Source organism: Amyelois transitella, chromosome 21, assembly GCF_032362555.1.
Source record: "Amyelois transitella isolate CPQ chromosome 21, ilAmyTran1.1, whole genome shotgun sequence".
In the NCBI taxonomy this organism is placed as follows: Eukaryota; Metazoa; Arthropoda; class Insecta; order Lepidoptera; family Pyralidae; genus Amyelois; species Amyelois transitella.
Window position 1 is genome coordinate 1,896,352 of NC_083524.1, and position 20,909 is coordinate 1,917,260.

Consider the following 20,909-nt stretch of genomic DNA (forward strand, 5'->3'; position numbering starts at 1 on the left):
AGTATGTGAACTATTATGCAAAAATAAGCAACACTTTAATTCAAATTGGCCTTCCGGCATTAACTAACGTTCGACATAAACCTATTTTTATAAATCCTCAACATTTATCTTATGAAACACTTTGTTTAGTGAGTAGGAAACATTATCAGTTATACAAAATTTGATTCTCATTACTTGCTGGGACTGAAATTTGATAAAAAGTAAAGATCATTTAATTTAACTATTATTTCATATTTGTTTACCTTTTAAAATGTAGCTTTATCTTGAGGCGCTCAAAAAATGCACAATGATCATGTTGATAATTCACAGTAAAGTGCCATGCGTTTATATAATTCACCTTAAACTTACTTAAAATGTATGAAATCATTTACTTACCAAATTTTTGAAGACGTAATCGGCGACCATTTACAATATTTTGAACTAAGTGACACAAATTAATCCCGTCACAATGAAAAATACTTTTTACTTGCATAATTTCTTTGTAAAACTACTCCAAAGATCGGAATTTTGTTTATCATTTGAATATCTGAACTCATAAATTAACAACTGCATAAAAGATGTATAATTTCTGGACTAAAGAAAAATCAGAATTTATGCAGAAGATATTCAGTGTGTTGTACATTTATTCAGCTGCTATGTGGCTATTAATCAACTGTTAACCAAATTGAAGCAAGATATTTTGTGCCCAAATAGCTTGAATATCACCTGTGTAAGCGCTTACACAGAAGTTATACAAATACTATATCCAGCTTAAAGTTAAAAGATTGCTTTTACGCAAAATTTATACAGCTATACTGTGTTGGCTGGGTGGGTAAAAGCTAGTCCTTTTCAGTCACTTCGTAATCTTCCACCGTATCAATTTTTACGCCTTGTATAGATGATTCAAAACAGTGACCAATGAGTCAATATTAGTAATATTACCAGCATGAGCTACAAATTGATCTGCAGTTCGTTTTAAGAATACCGCCGACGCCTACGCCATCGGGTGCTCCCTTTCCGTGACCACACTCTTTAATGAAGTTTCCGCAATAAAGTACTGCCACTATTAAGGATTTAAATAAAAAAAGGTAAATCCCTAGAAAATCCACTGTTTTTATTATATGATTAAAAGTATACTGAAAAACAAATGGTATTATAAACTTAGGGGTTTATGTATTTTTGTACCTTAGTAGCGGCAATCATAATGAAATCAAAAAAAAACTAAAAAACTACGCTTTTATTGCTAATCGAACTAAAAAATAGAAAATAAAAATTAATGACAAAGGAATTATTAAACAGTAGTAGCAAGTCGAACAATCAGTTATAGTCAATTACCTCCGATTAAAATTATAACACAATTAAATTTATAAACAAAACCATTTAAATCGGAGTCAAAAGCGTAGGGTGCTTGATGTAGTAAATATTAGTATAATTCTCATAATGATGATTGTTAAACCCAGTTGAAAAGAATTTTATAGGGAAAAATCACTGTTAATATAATATTTTTAACTATCCAGCAAACATAATAATTTTCGATTGTGGCCTTGCCAGGAATCAAAAAACAAGATTAAGAGGCAGATTGATACAGGAACAAAAATATTTCAAACATACCTCCACTGCCTTTACAACCAGGAACGCAACCATGTTTATCTGAAGACATCGTGGCACTTTTGTTGTAAAATCTGTCTTTCACAAAAACAAACACAAACTTGGGAGTCATATCTCAAATAATCAGGTACTTATTACTGGAGTCCTATCTCAAAATATCTGCACAACACAGTGAACACAGTCAGAGTCCAATCTCAGATGATAAAATCGCACGAATATCCGGAAGAACAAAGCTCGACTCAACGGAAGATTCCAAACTCCAAATAACGACAAGTTATCAGCACAAAACAAAGTGCAAATAAATACACAGGCACCGGTAAAAAAACAGAAAAAAAGTTTACAGGTGTTCGAATCGAATTCAAAACTTACTGTCAAAACTTATTTGAAATAAATAAATTGTCACTCATTTTCCAAACGAGTATTACAGTGTTGCTATTATAAATAGGCAAAAGATACCTAATGTTAATTCAAGAATTGCATTAATATGTTAAATACGTATTAAATATCGCAAAATTCTGTAGGTAGTAACTTTTTTCTTGTATTACACTGGTCAACAAAATTTTAACTTTGTCGTGCCACACGGACTTTTTTGATAATTTTTACTTTAATTGGTGATTGTAAGAAAAAATAAACATTTAAAAAAATTTGCTAGACAAGGATTTTATTCTATTGAGTAATTTAAAATATTAAGGAAAAACACAGATCTCGTAAATCAAAAGTTATTTTTTTTTATAAATGACTTAATAATCTAAGATTTTCTTGAATATTTAGCTTCTGGTTGGTCCCTTTTAATTGTCCAGCAGTAATCTGCTAACATATTTGGGCTCCATTTGCCCTGGTACCGCTTTTCCATATTAGAAATGTCCTGATGGAACCTCTCACCGTGCTCGTCGCTGACAGCCCCTAAATTGTCAGGAAAAAAATCCAGGTGCGAGTCTAAGAAATGGATCTTAAGTGACATGTTGCAACCCAATGCTTGATATGACAATAATAGCTCGCTAACCAACTCTCTGTAGCTGTCACTCTTGTGGTTACCCAAAAAATTTGCAACAACATTTTTAAAAGCCTTCCATGCAGATGTTTCTAAATCGCTTAATTTTTCTTCAAATCTTGAATCTTTTATTAACTCCCTAATTTGAGGGCCAACAAAAATACCCTCTTTTATCTTTGCATCACTTATTTTAGGGAATTTTTCTTTTAGATACAAAAATCCACTCCCATTGCGATCCATTGCCTTCACAAAATTTTTTATTAATCCTAATTTGATATGCAATGGTGGTAGAAGCACATTATTTGGCTGTACAAGGGGTAAATACTTTACGTTTTTTTGCCCAGGAATTAACGATGCACGCGTAGGCCATGTTTTTTTTATATAGTGATTAGTTCTGTCTCGGCTATCCCATTCACATAAAAAGCAGCAAAACTTTGTATAACCCAGCTGAAGTCCAAGTAATAGTGCAACAACTTTAAGATCACCGCAGATTTTGAAGGAATATGTACTGTAATTTATTTTTTCAAGTAAAAGTTTCATATTTTCATAAGTTTCTTTCATATTTTCAGCATGGGCCAGAGGTACAGACGGAAACTTATTTCCATTATGCAATAACACTGCTTTTAGACTTGCTTTCGAAGAATCAATGAATAAACGCCACTGAGAGAGATCAAAATTTATGTCCAACATTTTCATAATCTCATTTACGTTATTGCAAAACACCAAATCTCCATCCTGAGAAAAATACGTTCTGAAGTGTTGATCACGGTTTCGAAAATAGCTAACTTTTGTATTATGATGTAGCAAATTCCATTCTTTTAGACGTGATCCTAATAGTTCTGACTGCTTTTTTGACAAATTTAAATCCCGAACCAAATCATTTAGGTCTCCTTGAGTTATCAAATGTGGCTCGTTTACAATTCCTTTTAACTCAAAGTCATCATCCCCGTCAACACATTCACTTGAAGTGGACGGTTGTGAATTGTTCTCAACAGAAGTAGTTGCAACTGGTATTAGTTCTGGCAATTTTTTACAATGAGAGACTGGTCTTATAGCCGAAGATAAGTTAGGGTAAATAACTGTGGTTTTTTTCTTGTAATTTATACCTTTTATGTCTGTGAGACAAAAATAGCAATCTGAAACGTGATCTCGCTGTTCAGTCCATATCATGGGTACAGCAAACGGCATAGGTCGTGCACCTTTCTTCCAGTCAGTTAAATTTTTCACACACGTTATGCAACAGACATGAGGGGCCCAGGATTTGTCTTGATGGGCGACAGAAAAACCAAAACATTGTTGATAACACTCCAACACAAGATTCGTAAAATTTCGTCGTTGTTTTTTGAATGTTAGTTCTCCGCAGACATAACAAAAAGAGTTAGGATCATTATTACACTTTCTCGACATATTCACAGGGTTAATAAATCACAAAAAAGGGTTCAAATTCAACAACAAATATTTTTATAAGGATTTACTTGTAAGCGTTTTTGTTAATTTACTGCCGTAGTACTAGTTATGAGTATTACCGTATCACAACAAATATGAGGCTAATAGACATATCACAGCTGTGATTTAATAATGAGGGTAGACTGATAAAACAAAATTAGCTATCAAAGTTCGTGTGGCAAAACCAGTGTTGACCAGTGTTATTATAAATTTAGTTGTTCAATTTTCATTTATTACTTTTGTTTTATTACTTATATATTTTTTATTGTTTTAAAATATTCTACTAATTCTACTATTGTTTCTAATGGTAATTCTAAATGGAGCGATGCGATGAAATAAAAAAGCCTCAGGTTAATAGTAGCATTATATGGAAATATATTACATCTCTTTTTGGACTCATTATACGTCAGAACTTCTCGGTTTCTTGTATGGAGATTACTGGCACTGGTGCTATCTCTGTCTCTCTTACTCTCCTACGAAGGATCTAAAAATGAATTTATTAATCCTGACAGTTTTAATAAGGATAATGAGAAACTCTTATCAAAATATTGCATTGTCATCGGTCCTTGATACGTGTGCAAAGTTCCAAGTTGATCAGACGTTTAGAAACCAGTGAAAATTAAGCTCAGAGATTCCGTTACATACATACATACATACAACCCAAGCTAATAAAAGCGTAGTAATAAAAAAAATTATAGTCAGCTATAGGAGACAACACCTGTTATCTAAAAAAAATATATTACAAGTTAAAAGTGCCATTCTGTACTAACAGTTTCAGCCGTGCCGTTTACGATTTGGTACTGGGAAATTCACCCGAGTGATCTCAGATCTTGGGCTTGTTTTCTTATTTTTTCTTTGTCTCTTTTAAGCTTTGATTTTTCACGCCATATTTTTCTTATATGTCGCTGCTCTTTCGGAGTAAAGTCATTAATAGTTTTTATTAATCCTTCTTCTTTTTTGCGTTGATACCAAGTGACGCAGGTTGGTTGGTCTAGCCAGGGCTAAGATCGTTGCAGTCTTTTCAGGGTCAACTTCGCGACCTCTGGGTGTTATACATATAATGACCCAAATCTTCACCGTTGAGCAACAAAAACGGCACTTCTTTAGATTGACGATTAGATTAAATTCCCATAATTTGGAGAAAACTTTGATCAGATCTGCAAGATGGCTTTCGAAAGAGGGAGAAAACACGATCAAATCGTCTAGGTAGGCTAGCAATTTTATATCAAGGCTAATCTTGAATTTGTCTATTAGCCGTTGAAATGTGGCTGGCGCATTTCGTAGACCAAATGGCATGCAATTGAAAACATAAATTCCGAAGGGTGTTATGAAGCCAGTCTTTGCTTTTTCTTCTTGAGAGACTTCTATTTGCCAGTATCCTGCTTTAAAATCAAGGGTCGACATAAACGGGATAGGTTTAGCCTCATGCAATAGATCATCCAATCTCGGTATTGGGTAAGTATCCGGAACAGTAATTGCATTTAGCAGGCGATAGTCGACGCATACTCGGATTTCCCCATTTTGTTTCGGTACGAGTACTACTGGTGCAGTCCAAGGCGTGCTTGACGGCTCTATAACTCCTTCTTGGACCATTTTGTCAATCTCCTTTCGCAGTATTTCTCTCCGGGACGGTGAAAGACTGTAAGGAGGAACTGAAATTGGCCCTTTCCCAGCAGTATCAATTGTATGTACTACGTTTCTAGCTGGTTTCCCATTTGGCTGGAAGACTCGTTCGTGCTTATTCAATAAGTCTTTCAACTGATCACGTTATTGGGCACTAAGCTCATTGTTGACAGGAAATTCGATATCCATTGAGTTTACTGTCTGGAAAGAGTGACATCGAGTGAGGGGATAAATTAACTTCCTCTTGATGAATGTTCATTTGAGCATCTCGGAACATATAGTTCAGCCTAGGCGAATGACCATCAAACAACGTTCTTGTCTTTTTAGGAGTAGACGGCTGCAATCTGTGTAACTGATAACTTTCTTATTTCCAGATTCATTCGGAACGCTGGCTGATTTTCCATTCATCGCTGTACTGCAGTTCTAGGGGTTACTTGATTCACTTGCTACTGAAACTGGAGTGACAGCATATTCCGGATTTGGACGTTTATTAGTTATACTTGTAGCAACAGGGCTCTTGTTTTCAAAGTTGATGAAATCCTCCGTGTATAGCTCGTAATTTTCTTAATCATTATCGATAATATGTCATAATTGAGGAAGATTCAAAATCATCTGAGCCTGTTGTATAAATCCTACTCCAAGTAGAGTGCGGTTATCTCTAGCCTCAGGTTGTACAATGAATGAAGTAGTGAAGACACATCCAGATAATGTAATTTCTGCATCAATCGTCAAAACATTTTGCTGTTTCGGAAAACCATCGGCTAGGGTAATTTGAACTGACTGCTGTCTGAAGGCGAAGCCTTTTTCTAGTAGACGACCGTATAGCCAGTATGATGCGACGCTCGTCTTTGCACAAGTGTCGATGTAAGCGCTGCCATTTACCATTGACGCTAATGAATACTACAGGTCGGGGCCTCGGGGCAACTTTAATGTTGAGCGACCAGAAATCAATACCTTCCTTCTTGACATTTGCAGATAACTTATTAGTGCATTTGGGACAGTTGGAACGAACCACTCCCGGTGCGCCGCAACCGTAAACACGAAAATTTTGGTTGTGACGGTGAAGGTGCTTGCGTTTGAACAGATGAGGGCCCCGATGTCGGTTTTCTTCTTCCTGCATACTTCCTCCGTATCCGAGATTTCGACAGAAAGTGCATCTTGGCTTCTTACCACCTTTATGATCCGCGCGTGTCTCAATGTCACCTTTTTCTTTAAGAACTCCTTCTACCTCTCGAGCGCTTGCTATAAGGTCATCGAAGGCGCTAATCAAACTTTTAGGTACTTTGTCTCTTATATCCACGCGAAGAAGGCCAAAGATCATGTCTATTTGCTGAACTTCTATGTGATGTAGTTCCGGCAACTGGGCAAACAGCATTCTTTTCTTGGACATGAACTTTTCCGTACTTTCGGTAGGATATTGTTAAGTAGTGTTAATCTCATTGCACAGTTCGAAGACTGGCTTTTGAGGTGCAAATGTTTTTCTTAACAATGCTTCGAAGCTGCTCATTGTTGGTACTTGACTTTTCACTCCCTGCCACCATTCACCAGCTTCTCCAATGAGAATTAATGGTAGTCCACTAATAACGTCCTTTTCAGGAATGTGTTCCGTACGCCTGAAAATATTTAGAGCACAGAGGAAAGCTTCGACTGCCTTTGCATCCTTCCTGCCATCATAGGTGGTGGTGCATAACGTCATCGACTTCCTTTGGTGTAGGGTTGCTAAGAGTTCTCGCTGCTGTAGCCGCTGATGTTCCAGTAGCTGCAGAAACTGGTCCTGACTCATCGCCATCTTCCCTTGTCGTTTCTGCCTGACAGGTGTTGAAGTTATTCGTCCGGATCGAGTCACGTATCTTGGTTGTCGCTCAGGAGTTGTGCCCGCGTTGGTCGCCACTTTGTAGGCCTCGGTCTCGAATTTTGCGGGCAGCGGGGTGGCGGCGGCGGCGGCGCGGGAGAGGGGCGGGCAACGCATACCTGTTCTCGAAACCAGCGGGCAGATCGCGCGGTACTGTAGCGGTGTAGTGATGTGTTCGTGGTTGTGTTGTCGACATTCGCAAACGAAATGTCTGAAAATCGGCGACAACATCTTTTTGATTCAAATGTATTCCTAACGCTCGATTTATTGTGGGCAAAAGAAGAAGTGGATCCCTACTATAAGGCAAGGAAAATAAATGGCGAGTTTTATCGAAATTATGAAGAACAGAGACAAAATCCCGATAAATTCTACGACTACACCAGAATGAGTGTAGAAACTTTTGACTATATTCTAGAAACTATCAAGAGTGATTTACAGTCTGGAATTAATCCAAAAAGTTTTAGAGGTATATCTCCAGCAGAAAAATTATACATAACGCTTGGGTAAGTAAAACAACGAAATTGTAATTTGTAATTGTATTTATTGATAGTTTCAAAAAGGAAGTGTTGTACCTACTAATTTAGTAAATAGTTTGGCATCGGTATTAAGTTCCCAGATACAATAATTTTAATTAAATACCTACTACACACTAATCAGCCTTAATTATTTATCTTTGACGAAAAATATAATATAAAAACGTTTCGTATGAAATAAGTAACATAACAGTTTGTCATTTATTTTTAAAATCACAGTTTTCGTTTGTACTACGATTAATTATTTCTACAATCACAGTTTTCTCACTCATTTACAGTATTTTTATTACAAGGTCGATATACTTAGTGGTCAGTATAATAATTCCACGCTAATCTTAAAACTAAATCTTCTCTCTAAAATTAAAGTTCTCATCTGTACGACGATTAGTTAACTATTTAAATCACAGTTTTGTTATTTATTGACAGTATTTTCATTATAAGATTGATATACCTCTATTGTTGAGTACTATACCCATACATATATGATTCATTAGAAGGGTACGTGCTTTCATTTACACTTAACTCATCTAGAAGAGCTTGATTAATTTTTTGTCTTACTCTAAACTTTTGAAAGGGCGTGAATTTTTCCATTTGTGGAAGTAAACTCATAAAAAAGTAGTAGTCATCAGACTTATTCTCATTTCTAGAAGCCTCGTTTCTACTTTGATTTGATAAATCATTTTCCAGCAGTCTTATCCTTTTCCTTTCCAATTCTAAAAATTCAGTTCTTATGTCATTCGCTGTTCTCTTTTTTCTTGATCGTTGTGACGCAGAAGCTTCTCTTGGAGGCGTAGAAATTTCTTGCAATGATGTAGAAGCTTCTTGAGAAGAAACAGGAGCCTCTTGTGAGGATGTAGAAGGTTGTTGTGGATAAATAGAAGATTCTTCATTATGACCGGTTGTATCTTCTTGAGAGTTTTCTCCAGATATGTCTTCTGTCTCAAACGAATCATTACTTATCTGATTACTTACTTCAGGTCTGCTTAAATTACCCTCAGTAACATTTGGTACAACTTCATCTTGCAAAAACCTCAATTGAGAAAAATATTGCCAATTTGAGGGTTGATTAACATTTCCGGCATCTCCTGATCTAGGGGCAGGATTTTTTTTTAATTCCTTTCTATAGTGATCTTTTAAATTTTTCCATTTCTTCTTTAAATCGGTCACTGAAACAAAGAACGAACAGACTATTTATTACATACATAACTTTAACATATACATGCTTTAATTTTCAGGTTTTTGGCGAGTGGGCAGCCTTTCAAAAGACTGTCATTGTCATTCAGAATGGGAAAAACAACGGTAGCCAACATAGTTTATGGCACTTGTAAAGCTATATGGAAAAATTTGGTACATTTACATATGCCAAAACCGACAGAAGAATTATTGAAAAATATAGCGGAAAAATACTATGAAAAATGGCAATTTCCTAATTGCGTTGGTGCTATTGATGGCAAGCACTGTCGAATAAAAAATCCTAAGTTCGCTGGATCATCGCATTATAATTATAAACATTTCTTTTCGATGCACTTGCAAGCGGTCGCGGATGCTGACAAAAGATTCGTTTGTATAGAAGTTGGAGGAAGAGGGAAACAAAGTGATGCAGGGACATTCCATTACTCTAATTTGAACCGTTTACTTCAAAGTAATAACTACAATATACCAGGTCCACAATATCTACCCACATCAGATATCGTTCTACCAATGGTTTTTATTGGAGATGAAGGATATCCACTCAAAACATATTTGATGCGACCTTATCCACAAAGCGTACTTAATGCACAAAGTGAGTTATTTAATAAGCGATTATCGCGGGCTCGAAAGACTATTGAGTGTGCTTTCGGAATTTTAAGATCCAAGTGGCATATTTTCAGATCGCCCATAGAGACAAACAAATGTCATGCAAGATTACTCATCAAAACTTGCTGTTTGTTGCATAACATTATCCGAGATAAGGACGGTGATAATGACATTGCCTATATTACTGTCAATACGAATCAACAAACATTACAAACACGATTACAAACCAACGCCCGGACGTCTTATCAAGCACAATATATACGTGAAAAATTCAAAGAATATTTTGTAAATAATCCCATTAGCTACTAATTAATTTGTAAACCATAATAAACATTGTATATAACATAATAAATAATTTTTATATTCACCTACCTTCAATATTCAGTTCGTTTTTTATTTCTTCCCATAATTGATTAATTATTCTTCTATTTTTATGGTTCACATCTTTGCTGTTCCATATGGGTCTCCTCTCAAAGATTGCCGAAATAATTTGCTCTTGCACGTCCGAGGACATTTTGAAACGTCACAAAAAAAAGTACAACACTATACTACAATGCAGACGCGCAACACGGGACGGTCACCGCTCGACTGGAGTGCACCGCTCGTTGCCCGCCCCCGCGCCGCTCCCGCGCCTCTGTTTTCGAGACCCGGTCCATTTGACGATACGCAAGATCCTGCCGCTCCCGCGCCGCCGCCGCCGCCGCCCCGCTGCCCGCAAAATTCGAGACCGAGGCCGTAAGGAAAGTGTGAGGCGACAAAGAAAATGCGAAGACCAAGTTAATACGAAATATACACCTCGTTTCGCGTTAAGGCAGAATGTTTTTACAATTTTTTACTAAATACTTACTAAATAACACCAGGAACAGGAAAGATGCAGTGAATTAAAATTATAAAAAATAAAATATTTCTTTCACTAAATAGGATTTTTGCACGTAATCACCTCAGAATGACGCCGGCAAATGGCAGCCGTGCATTGTTGCCATTGCTATATAAAAATATTCATTGGTAGGATTTTTTTTTTATTATGGAAATGTAAAATTTAGGTCCACAGACGGGTCGCTAAATCGTGTAACTGATTTTTTTTTGAAATTTCGATGTTTTATTGTGATAATTAATTTAAATACTTAAAATATCATTTACATTACGACTATTCACTATTTTAAAATACATTTCCGTTAAAGATCCGCCCTTAAAAACAAAGTTGTCTGCCTTTAAATATAGGGACAACACATCTGAACAATCCACAGAAGAGTACGATAGTATTATTTTAGTTTTTTTTAAATTTAAATCAGCATTGTAAATGTTACTTGGCGCGTATATTTTTATGAATTTTGACCATATTCTAGTAATCCAATCATGAGTCATATTCGTATCAACACTTCGTTTGATTTGTCAATAATCAAAATGGCTGCACTGATGAATTATGTAGTCCCATGTCATAATCCTCACCAAGGATACTTAAAAATTAAATTTCTATTTCTGCTAGTGCTTCCCCACTTGGAGGGCTGTCCTCCTGTCCTTACCGCTGCTCCCTAAAATTATTCTATTTTTACGTTTTTTTTGCCTTAACCGCCCAAAACTAAAACATTTAAAAAATTTGCTTTTGGTTAAAGTTTTAAACAATTAAAAGAGAAAACTGATTGATTGAGTGACTGTTAGATCAACATAAAGGGTGTCCCAACAAGAACGCAAGATTTAAATTTTAAATAAAACGCAGATATTTTTAAAAAAATCGTGTAAGCTTTATTATATCGTAAAGTAGAGAAGACGAGGTTATCTATGGAACAATACATCGGGCAGATGGCCGCCGCGGCTTTGCTGGCACATACGCGATCTTTTAATGAAATTTTCAATGACTGTTTTGCATAAATGCTGCGGTATTTCATTAATACAGCGTCCAATTTCCTTTTAAGGCTTGAGTCGTCGTCGGCTTATTCGCATAAACCATTGACTTTAAGAAACCCCAAAGAAAAAAGTCTAATGGTGATAAATCACATGATCTAGGCGGCCAATTCTGGTCTCCAAAACGTGAAATAACACGATCGGGAAATGACTGATGCAGCAATTCAATTGTTTCTCTGGCTGTATGACATGTGGCGCCATCTTGTTGGAACCACATGCCCTCCACATTCATTTCTTCAATTCTGGGCACGAAAAAACTGGTTATCATTTGACGATACCGAACACCATTGACAGTTTGCGCTTGACCTGCCTCATTTTCATAAAAAAAAGGTCCAATGATTCCTCCAGCCCAAAATCCACACCACACAGTGACACGTTGTGGGTGCATTTGCTTCTTATGAATCACTCGAGGATTTTCTTCACCCCAAATGCGACAATTCTGCTTATTGACGAAGCCATCAAGATAAAATGGGCCTCGTCACTAAAGATGATTTTATCGGCAAAATCAGCATTTTCATGTTGTCTTTCCAAAACCCAATTAACGAACTCCCTTCGCTGTCTATGGTCAGCTGGCTTCAGTTCCTGAGTCAATTGAACTTTGTTTGCATGAAGATGCAAATCTTTCGTTAAAATTCGCTGCATAGTGGATTTGGAGACACCAATTTTGCTGAGCTCGGTGTCGAATTGAGATGGATGGATTTTGAGCGACATCATCACAGTACAGCTGCAACATTTTCGGTCGATCGACCTAGTCGAAGGCGCGTTGTTGTCTTTACATCACTAACAGACCCAGTTTCAACAAATTTTTCCATTAATCTCTTTACAGTTGACTCTTTTGGAGCATTATTGTGACCCCAAATTGATCGCAATTTCCGAACTGTAGCCGCAAAACTTTCACCATTTTGGTAAAACAATTTCACAATGAGAATGCGTTGTTCAATCGTGTAGCGCTCCATTTTTACTAACCTCGTACCTTAAACTAATAAACAATAACACGTGTTCAAATGTCAAACAATGACACTTCGAATGCCGCCAAATTTAAATCTTGCGTTCTTGTTGGGACACCCATTACAATCTTTTTTAAAGACCAAACATCTGTTAGGCTTCTCTACGTTATTTTAGGACCATCAATAAATTTCAAAGATTTTGATATGTTAACACGGGGTGTGTTTGTTTATAAATTTGGTGTTACTTAATATTTTTATATATCGACCCCATTGGTCCATGTGATAGGTTTTTTCGGACACAAGTTTTTTAACGTTTTTTGGACCAGCGGGGATGGCAATCAGTGCCATCTTCATATAGCCCTGATGCAGTTTAAAATACTTTTAGAGCTCCTTAATTTGTTGACCCTTGGTCATATATGTTTTTAATAGCTCCGACAATTCGGACTAATACTCAGCAGTAGCATTAGCAATTTTCCTCTTAAAATTAAAACTTCGTTCCATAGATGGATCAATGTTCTCAACAAAGAAATCGCAAAGCTCATTAGCCAGGTCCACACCGGACGATCCATCGATCCCGCGATCCGCGATCCAGGATCGCGGAGCGTGGATCGTGGATCGTGTTAGGCAGCCATTACACAGTCAATCCAGATCGCGATCCGACCAAGGTCACGGATCACAGCAGATTGATGGATCTTGATGCGACTGAAGCGTCATTAGACGTTCACTCCAGATCACATCAGTCCACTGTTCGCCACTGTCAAGATGAACACGTGTTTACAAGTAAATCAGAAGAAAAAAGCTTGTGTAGCAATAATAATTGCTTCTGCTGTAAAGAAACGTGTTAATAGGAAACGTTGGGTTAAACCATGGTTACTAAAGAGGAACATCTACACCCATTTGAACTTGTTACATGAAATTCATAGTACTGAGGAAGAGGACGATTATGCTAATTACTACAGGATGAATGATGCATGCTTTAATCATCTGTTGGAAAGAGTTACACCACACTTGTTAAAACAAGATACCTGCATGCGGAAGAGCATAACCCCTAAAGAAAAATTAGCTGCTACATTGCGTTTCCTCGCGACTGGCAGAACTATTGAATGCCTAAAATTTTCGGTAATAATGTCTCCAGCTGCCATTGGTGAAATCATTATAGACACATGTAGAGCAATTGTTCATGTACTTCAACACTGCATAAAGGTAAGTCATTTCCAGTCAATAGCACCCCTTTTTTAGTATGTCCCGTAAGCAATTAAATGTACCCAATCATAATTTGTACAGTTATGTAAGTATTTCTAATATACTATTAAAACACATAGGTTCATATTTATTTTTTTATTTAAAAAGGAAAATCAAGAAAAATCAAAAATCAAATCAATCACAAATCCGCCTTAAACTCAGCAAACAGTGTACCAACATTGTACTCTGAATATGTAAATTGAGAAGTAGCATCAGAAGGTGGGATTTGGGGAGTGGCATCAATTGTTGATGGAATGTGTAGGTTATAACTATCCTGTTCATTTAGAGAATCTGTATTGACTTGTATCACTAATGGTGTAGATGAAGCAAATGAAGGCGGTGGCATTGAAGCAGGATTGTTAATTATTATGTTTGATGCAATTGGATGTAAAACGTTTTGCGCCTGTGATGACGAATGTTCAGAGTATTGCCCTAGTGATGATGGAGCCGCTAGAGGTGATGGTGCGTAGGTATAGACGTTTTCACGAGGCGACGGTGTATGTGTTGCTGATGAAGAGCGTTCAGAAGATTTCCTGAGCGATGATGGAGCCGACGGAGGTGAAGGTGATGCTGTGTAGTTAGAGCAATTTTCACGAGGCGATGGTATATTTGCTGGTGCTGACGAACGTTCAGCCGCTAGAAGTGATGGTGTGTAAGTATAGATATTTTCACGCGGCGACGGTGCATGTCTTGCTGATGAAGAACGGTGTATATATGCTGGTGACGACGAATTTGAAGAGGGCAATATATCTTCGGATACCGATTGGTTAATTTTTACAGAGAATCTATTCAAATTCCCCAACTGCCCTTCAAACAAAATATCATTTATGGCCTTTTCGGCGTATAATTTTTGTATTGGATCCATTTGTTCAAGTTTTTCAGACCAGACTAATGCTGCTGAACTGCATGCTTTCTCTGGTTGAGATAAGTAAGTGCAAGCCTTCTTTAGTAACTCATGTTGAGTACGAGCGATTGTTATTTTTTTCTTTTTTGCATTAGATCCCTCATTAACTTGAGCAGGCGCTGGCATTACATTGATAGAGGACAGTGAAGAACTATTTTCTTGGCTCGAAACTTGCCACGATTCTTCTTGAGTATCATTTGGTTGTTGTATCATAGATGGATCATCTGAATCTTCCGTGTGTGAAATCTGCAGAACAAAGAATATTAAGTTTGTCGCATTTACACTCATTTTACACTATATTACACATGAAAGATACAATTTTTGTTATGTACGTACACTCACTACACATGACAGGTATATTTTCAGGTATAATTTTTATTAAACACTAGCTGGGTGCCCGCGGCTTCGTCCCCGTTTTCTCGATTTCGACAACAGCGCCACCTATCTGGTCCAATTATCCAACTATGACTTTAAAACCATCCCTGTACTCACTGAAAAGCACATTAAAAAAATCATTAAAATCGGTCCAGCCGTTCTCGAGATTTGCGCTTAGCAACACATTTTGGGGATTCATTTTTATGTAATAACCCTCACTACACTATACTGAAAGGTATATTTTTTGTTATGTGTATAATTAAATGGAGTTTCATTATTTGTTTCAGATGCCAACAACTGAAGACGAATGGAAAGCAGTAGCAGAAGAGTTTGGGAACAGATACCACTTTTGGAATTGTTTAGGAGCTTTGGACGGGAAACACGTAGGAATTAAAAAACCTGCTCATTCTGGATCTTTGTATTATAATTACAAAGGCTTCCATAGCATTGTCCTCATGGCATTAGTTAATGCAAAAAAGGAATTTATTATGATAGATATTGGAACTAATGGACGTATATCTGACGGAGGCGTATTATTTTATACCAAATTTTGGGAACTTTACCAACAAAAAAAATTGAATCTACCCGAACCTTCAATATTACCGGGTTCTGCTCGAATATCTCCGTATGTGATTATATCTGATGAAGCGTTTGCCTTGGGCCAAAATTTAATGAAACCATTCCCACAAAATTCACTAAATGAAGAACGCAAAGTATTTAATTATCGCCTCTCACGTGCACGATCGGTAGTTGAATGTGCTTTTGGCATACTGAATTCTAAATTCGGTATTTTCCAAAGAGATTTAGCCTTTGAACCCAGCAAGGCAGCACTTATAACAGCGACATGTTGCTATTTACATAATTACCTCCTGCAATATGCTTCAAAATCGTATCTTTCCTCCCATAAAAAAAAAGAATCAAAACATACTAATACGTTTGTCGACATGGAGTGTACTCATAATAGAAACCCACCACGTGACGCAAAATCGATAAGGGAAAATTTATGTCAATATTTTTGTAATGAAGGTAAAATTGTAACTAATGAAACTGGTAAATAAATAATGCAATACAATAAAACTGTTTTATAAACTAATAACACAATTAATTAGCTCACCTCAGAAACAGGCTTTTCTGCGTTTTGTAGAAATGTAAGATATTTAAACGTCCACGATTTTGGTACATAAACCTCACCCGTGCCAGCACCTGACCTTTTTGAAGTGACTATCTTTTTTAATTCTCTTCTATAATTTGACCGCAGACTATTAATTTTTTTCTTTACATCTTCAACAGTGGTACGTGGTTTAATTTTCACTAAAATTTTTTGGAGCTTCTCATACCCGATTCTTCGTTTGTACTTATTTGTGTAATCATTGCACTTTTTATCCCATAATTCTGGCATAGTTTCCAGAGATAAAATAAACTCTTCTTCGGGAGAATTATTCGGCGTCTTTGACGTGGATTGTTGCGGTTGCGGCGACGCCATGTCGTCACCATCGTCGTCCGACTCCATCGCGGTGCGAACGCTGACTGATGTAAATTGAAAAAACTTCTCATTACACGCTCAATCTGGATGGCGATCTCGGGATCGCGATCATGGATTTCAAAAAATCTAGTTATTTGTGATCCGATCGCTCGATCTATCAATCCAACACGTTACACAGTCAATCTAAATCGAGATCAATGATCACGATCACGGATCGCGATCTGGATTGACTGTGTAATGGCTGCCTTAGGCCGATCCACTCTTGGAAACTTGCGATCCCAAATATGCGCTCCAAGCGATCCTAAGGCGATCCGTGTTTCAGCCAGTCTAACTCTTGTACGATATGGAGTCACACGTACAACGGCGGCGTCTTGCCGTTGCAGCAGTAACTTTTATTTTGCTTAAATGCTTGCGCAAAAAATCACAAAAAAGAAAACGACGGTTTTGGGTGAAACAAATTAACAAAAATCGCTTGGAATCTGGGACTCAGCTGTACGCAGAGTTAGTGTCAGATAAAGGTGAACACAATTTTGCAAGAATGAATGCTAATCAATTTGAGATATTGTGTTCATTATTAAATAACAAGCTAAGAAAGAATGATACAAATTATAGAGATGCCATTACTGTGAAGGAAAGATTATTACTAACATTGAGATTTTTAGCAACTGGAGATTCGTACGTCAGTTTGCAGTATCTGTTCCGCATTTTCAAACAGTCTATATCGATAATTATTCCTGAAGTTTGTGAAGCCATCATTGACCTGTTAAATGATTATGTAAAGGTAAGTAAAACCATACTTTATTACTCAATAAAAAAGTAGTGTATTACAATCATAATTTAAAGAAGTAACATGTTTACAATTATTAATTATTTTTTGAAAACATGATATAGGTAGGTACTTATTTAATTCGGTGGTGACTGTGGAAGTGAATAATCCTGAGGTTTCAGAAACTGGGACTGCGATGAATTGGAGGCTAGATGAGCAGACGGTGATGTCTGTGGTATTGGAGCTGGATAATTTTGAGGTTGTAGAGACTGGGACTGTGATGAAGTGGATGCTATTTGTGTGCCAGGATATGAATTAGTGTAATATCCATAATTGCTATCCCCATATCTTCCTGTGTCAGCTTGAAAAATAACTTGGCATATAGCATTTTTGACATTAACTAATGTTACTGCATCATATTTCCGCAATTCAGTAGATATATACTGCCCGAAAGCAATGTAAGAATCAGTTTCCGGTTGTGGTGGCTGAGCACATTGTTGCAGAAGTTGGAAAGCCTCTGAAAGAGTTTCATCTGATATGTCATCTGCATTATTAGAAGTAGTTTTCTTTCTTTTTTTTGTTCTTTTGTTTGTTGTTTGGACACTGGATTGTGCATTCTGATCATTCTGCTCTCTACTCTGATCTGTGTGGTGGTTGGCTCTCTCCGGTTGTGTGTCACTAGTAATGTTACTGTTCTCGTTTTCGCTCACTGTAGTATTAAGGGCTTGTACACAAAACTGAGATGCGACGCGATGCGAATTCGCAACGCAGAAAATTACGACACGAATTGCTGCGATGCGATTTCGTGCGGCAAGGCGTCTCCCAGGGTGACCATTCCTTCGACGACCGTTAACCGTACTAAACGTATTTTGAATTGAAAACTAGGTCGTGACATGGATCGTAAAAAAAAATGTGCACTTTTATTATTGCTTAGGAGATACAAGAAAAAGAAACAAAGAAGATTTTGGGTTCATCCATTTATTACTATTATGAATCCCGATGGAAACTATTTTCTTCTAAAATATTAAGCTTTGAAAACCGACGAAAAAAAGTTTTTGGAGTATTTTAGAATGAGCATATCTTCATTCGAAGAGCTTTTAAGTTTATTATCACCATATCTTCAGAAACAATCGTACAAGGGGAGAATTCCTGTTATGCCTCTGGAAATGATTGGCCTCACTATCCGGTAAGTAAAGAAAAACAATAATTGTTTACATTAGTTTTTATTGAGAAAAGAGTTTTTAAAATATTACAATCCATAAAATTTACGAAAAATCAAAGTCTTCTTCAGTTGAAAGTGTGCTTAATATGCTTGAGTTAGAATAATCATTACTGGGTGAATTAATTTGATCTGGTATGTTAGATGACTGTGGACGTATCAGTGGCGTTTGTTGAGATGTCGCAAAATGTTGAGTTTGATAGCCACTCTGGTAGTTGCTATTCGGATAGTAGTAGCCATGAGGTTGATGCAACTCTGTTAAAATTTGAAGAACTCTGCTCTGAAAGATTAGTGTTTTATTGTCATCTAATCTTTCAAGTGATGGTAGAATACCTTTAAAAAAGATATGTGTCTATTCTCAGGTTCCTTTAAAATCTTTACAATATCATCTTCAAAATTATTATTAACCATCTTTCTTTTTGGTGGCTGCCTTTGGTAACGTGTTTTAGATGTACCTTCTTGATTATCTTGCTCATTTTCTGACTCATTTATACTAGTAGAGGTCTCATTTTGCAAATTTTTCTTAAGAAATTGTAATTGTTTGTACAGATGGTATTCTTTTATATTTTTGGATCCAGACCCTGACCTACTTGCATCTTTGAGTTTCTTTTCATATTTATTAAAGGTATCCTTAATCCCCCTCCATCTTTGTATTACTGAATTACCTGCAAAAAGAAATAGACAATATTTAATTTATTCATTCATTTATTAATCTTTATTATTCATCAAATACCAATTGTACAGAACAATAGGCGAACTTAACGCGAGAAGCGTTGTTTACCAATTAATTAAATTAAAATAATTTATGTATGTTTATGTCGTTTTAGGTTGGTGTTCTTTATTTTTCCAGTTTGTTATGTAAATTAATCCTTTTATTTTCTATTTATGTTACAGATTCCTAGCGACCGGAAATGAAATCAGAAATATACATTTAGATTATTATCGAGGAATAAGTACAGTTGCTAAGATAATACGAGTAGTTTGTAATGCAATATGGAAATTTTGTTTAAATGCAAACATACCAAAAATAACACAACAGCTGTTTGAAGAAATAGCTGCGGACTTTGACAAGAAAGCCAACTTCCCTAACTGTATTGGAGCCGTTGATGGGAAACATATTCGTATTCGTAGTCCCCCAAAAAGTGGATCACTTTTTTTTAATTACAAGGGCTACAATTCAATAGTTTTGTTGGCTATTGTGGACTCGAAATACAGATTCATCTATGTGGACATAGGAGCATATGGAAAGGAAAGTGATTCCACTATTTTCCATAACACGAAACTGTACGACTTACTGATGAGAGGTGATTTGCCTACACCAACATCAAGGCCGTTACCGGGCTTTCAAGAACCGGTTCCATTTGTTTTTGTCGGAGACGAAGCTTTTTCTATTTCGAATAATGTCATGCGTCCTTATTCTGGCAAGCATTTGTCTGTTAAACAAAGAGTATTCAACTACCGTTTGAGTAGGGCAAGAAGATATGTCGAGTGTACTTTCGGGATACTGGCCAATAAGTGGCGAATATTTAACCGGCCCATTAACGTTTCATATGATTTTGCAATAGATATTGTTAAGGCTTGTTGCATACTACATAACTTTGTAATTAACCGTGATAAATTAGACACCACTAATGAAATGATCATAGATGATTCCGAACTACAACCACTTCAACAAGGGTTGAATGTAGGTAGTCAGGTGGTAAGTGCAAATATAATTAGAAACGAATTTTCGGATTACTTTACTAGTGAAGTTGGAGCATTAAGCTGGCAACTACAAAAAATTTAAGAATATACAATACGACTTGCGTTGTTGCTCGCGTTCTTGGTAATAAATCAATACAACAGGTACAAAAGGATCACATCGTAAAACATTAAAGTAACTCGCTGTCGACGCCTAAACACGTAAACAATTTAAAGAATATTTTTTGTGCTTATATGAATAGAATGTTTGATTTGTAGGTAGTAAAAAGTAAAAAAGTTATACTTAATAAATGTATTTGTGTACTTACCAAGTTTAGTTTTTTCATTGTTTTCTTTTTCCTCGAAATTTGGATATAAACTTTTACACACGTCCTTCCAAGCATCTTGTTTGATGAATTTGTTTTTATAATCTTCATTACTAGTGTCCCAAAGAACAGGGCGCTCCTCAATCAGTGATATTAAAAAATCAACGTCGTATTCTGTCATTTTTAAAGTACACGTCTTGCCCACACGCTGTCCCTGAGCGAACTATAAAATGGCG

The 20,909-nt window shown here is 36.5% G+C and overlaps 4 protein-coding genes and 2 pseudogenes across 4 annotated transcripts; 2 read left to right on the forward strand and 4 right to left on the reverse strand.

The window, feature by feature from the left end:
* Nucleotides 1–2,335: 2,335 nt before the first annotated feature.
* On the reverse strand, nucleotides 2,336–7,435 carry LOC132903117 (uncharacterized; annotated as a pseudogene).
* Nucleotides 7,436–7,706: 271 nt separating this feature from the next.
* On the forward strand, nucleotides 7,707–10,213 carry LOC132903080 (uncharacterized). The gene is made up of 2 exons (XM_060950400.1): nucleotides 7,707–8,002; nucleotides 9,268–10,213. The coding sequence occupies exons 1-2, from the start codon at nucleotides 7,707–7,709 to the stop codon at nucleotides 10,136–10,138; spliced, it is 1,167 nt and encodes a 388-aa protein (XP_060806383.1). The 3' UTR covers nucleotides 10,139–10,213.
* LOC132903088 (transcription factor Adf-1-like) lies at nucleotides 7,747–10,550 on the reverse strand. Its single transcript, XM_060950410.1, has 2 exons — nucleotides 10,202–10,550; nucleotides 7,747–9,198 (listed from the first exon to the last, which is right to left on the reverse strand). The coding sequence occupies exons 1-2, from the start codon at nucleotides 10,341–10,343 to the stop codon at nucleotides 8,486–8,488; spliced, it is 855 nt and encodes a 284-aa protein (XP_060806393.1). The 5' UTR covers nucleotides 10,344–10,550; the 3' UTR covers nucleotides 7,747–8,485.
* A 3,324-nt stretch (nucleotides 10,551–13,874) lies between these two features.
* LOC106134444 (uncharacterized) lies at nucleotides 13,875–16,709 on the reverse strand. Its single transcript, XM_013334507.2, has 2 exons — nucleotides 16,314–16,709; nucleotides 13,875–15,070 (listed from the first exon to the last, which is right to left on the reverse strand). Exons 1-2 carry the CDS (start codon nucleotides 16,707–16,709, stop codon nucleotides 14,060–14,062), a joined length of 1,407 nt encoding a protein of 468 aa, XP_013189961.2. The 3' UTR covers nucleotides 13,875–14,059.
* A 216-nt stretch (nucleotides 16,710–16,925) lies between these two features.
* Nucleotides 16,926–20,684, forward strand: LOC106142859 (uncharacterized). Its single transcript, XM_060950402.1, has 2 exons — nucleotides 16,926–18,634; nucleotides 19,562–20,684. The coding sequence occupies exons 1-2, from the start codon at nucleotides 18,519–18,521 to the stop codon at nucleotides 20,451–20,453; spliced, it is 1,008 nt and encodes a 335-aa protein (XP_060806385.1). The 5' UTR covers nucleotides 16,926–18,518; the 3' UTR covers nucleotides 20,454–20,684.
* On the reverse strand, nucleotides 18,593–20,854 carry LOC132903089 (uncharacterized; annotated as a pseudogene).
* Between the last annotated feature and the right edge of the window lie 55 nt (nucleotides 20,855–20,909).

Excerpts from the sequence above, each read along its gene's own strand:
- LOC106134444 (XM_013334507.2), bottom strand. The coding sequence starts at position 16,709 with ATGGAGTCGGACGACGATGGTGACGACATGGCGTCGCCGCAACCGCAA. Across the intron at positions 15,071-16,313 it reads CAGAAAAGCCTGTTTCTGAG|ATTTCACACACGGAAGATTC; the intron begins GTGAGCTAATTA and ends TTTGTTCTGCAG.
- LOC106142859 (XM_060950402.1), top strand. The coding sequence starts at position 18,519 with ATGAGCATATCTTCATTCGAAGAGCTTTTAAGTTTATTATCACCATAT. Across the intron at positions 18,635-19,561 it reads ATGATTGGCCTCACTATCCG|ATTCCTAGCGACCGGAAATG; the intron begins GTAAGTAAAGAA and ends TTTATGTTACAG.
- LOC132903088 (XM_060950410.1), bottom strand. The coding sequence starts at position 10,343 with ATGTCCTCGGACGTGCAAGAGCAAATTATTTCGGCAATCTTTGAGAGG. Across the intron at positions 9,199-10,201 it reads AAACGAACTGAATATTGAAG|TGACCGATTTAAAGAAGAAA; the intron begins GTAGGTGAATAT and ends TCTTTGTTTCAG.
- LOC132903080 (XM_060950400.1), top strand. The coding sequence starts at position 7,707 with ATGTCTGAAAATCGGCGACAACATCTTTTTGATTCAAATGTATTCCTA. Across the intron at positions 8,003-9,267 it reads AAATTATACATAACGCTTGG|GTTTTTGGCGAGTGGGCAGC; the intron begins GTAAGTAAAACA and ends TTTAATTTTCAG.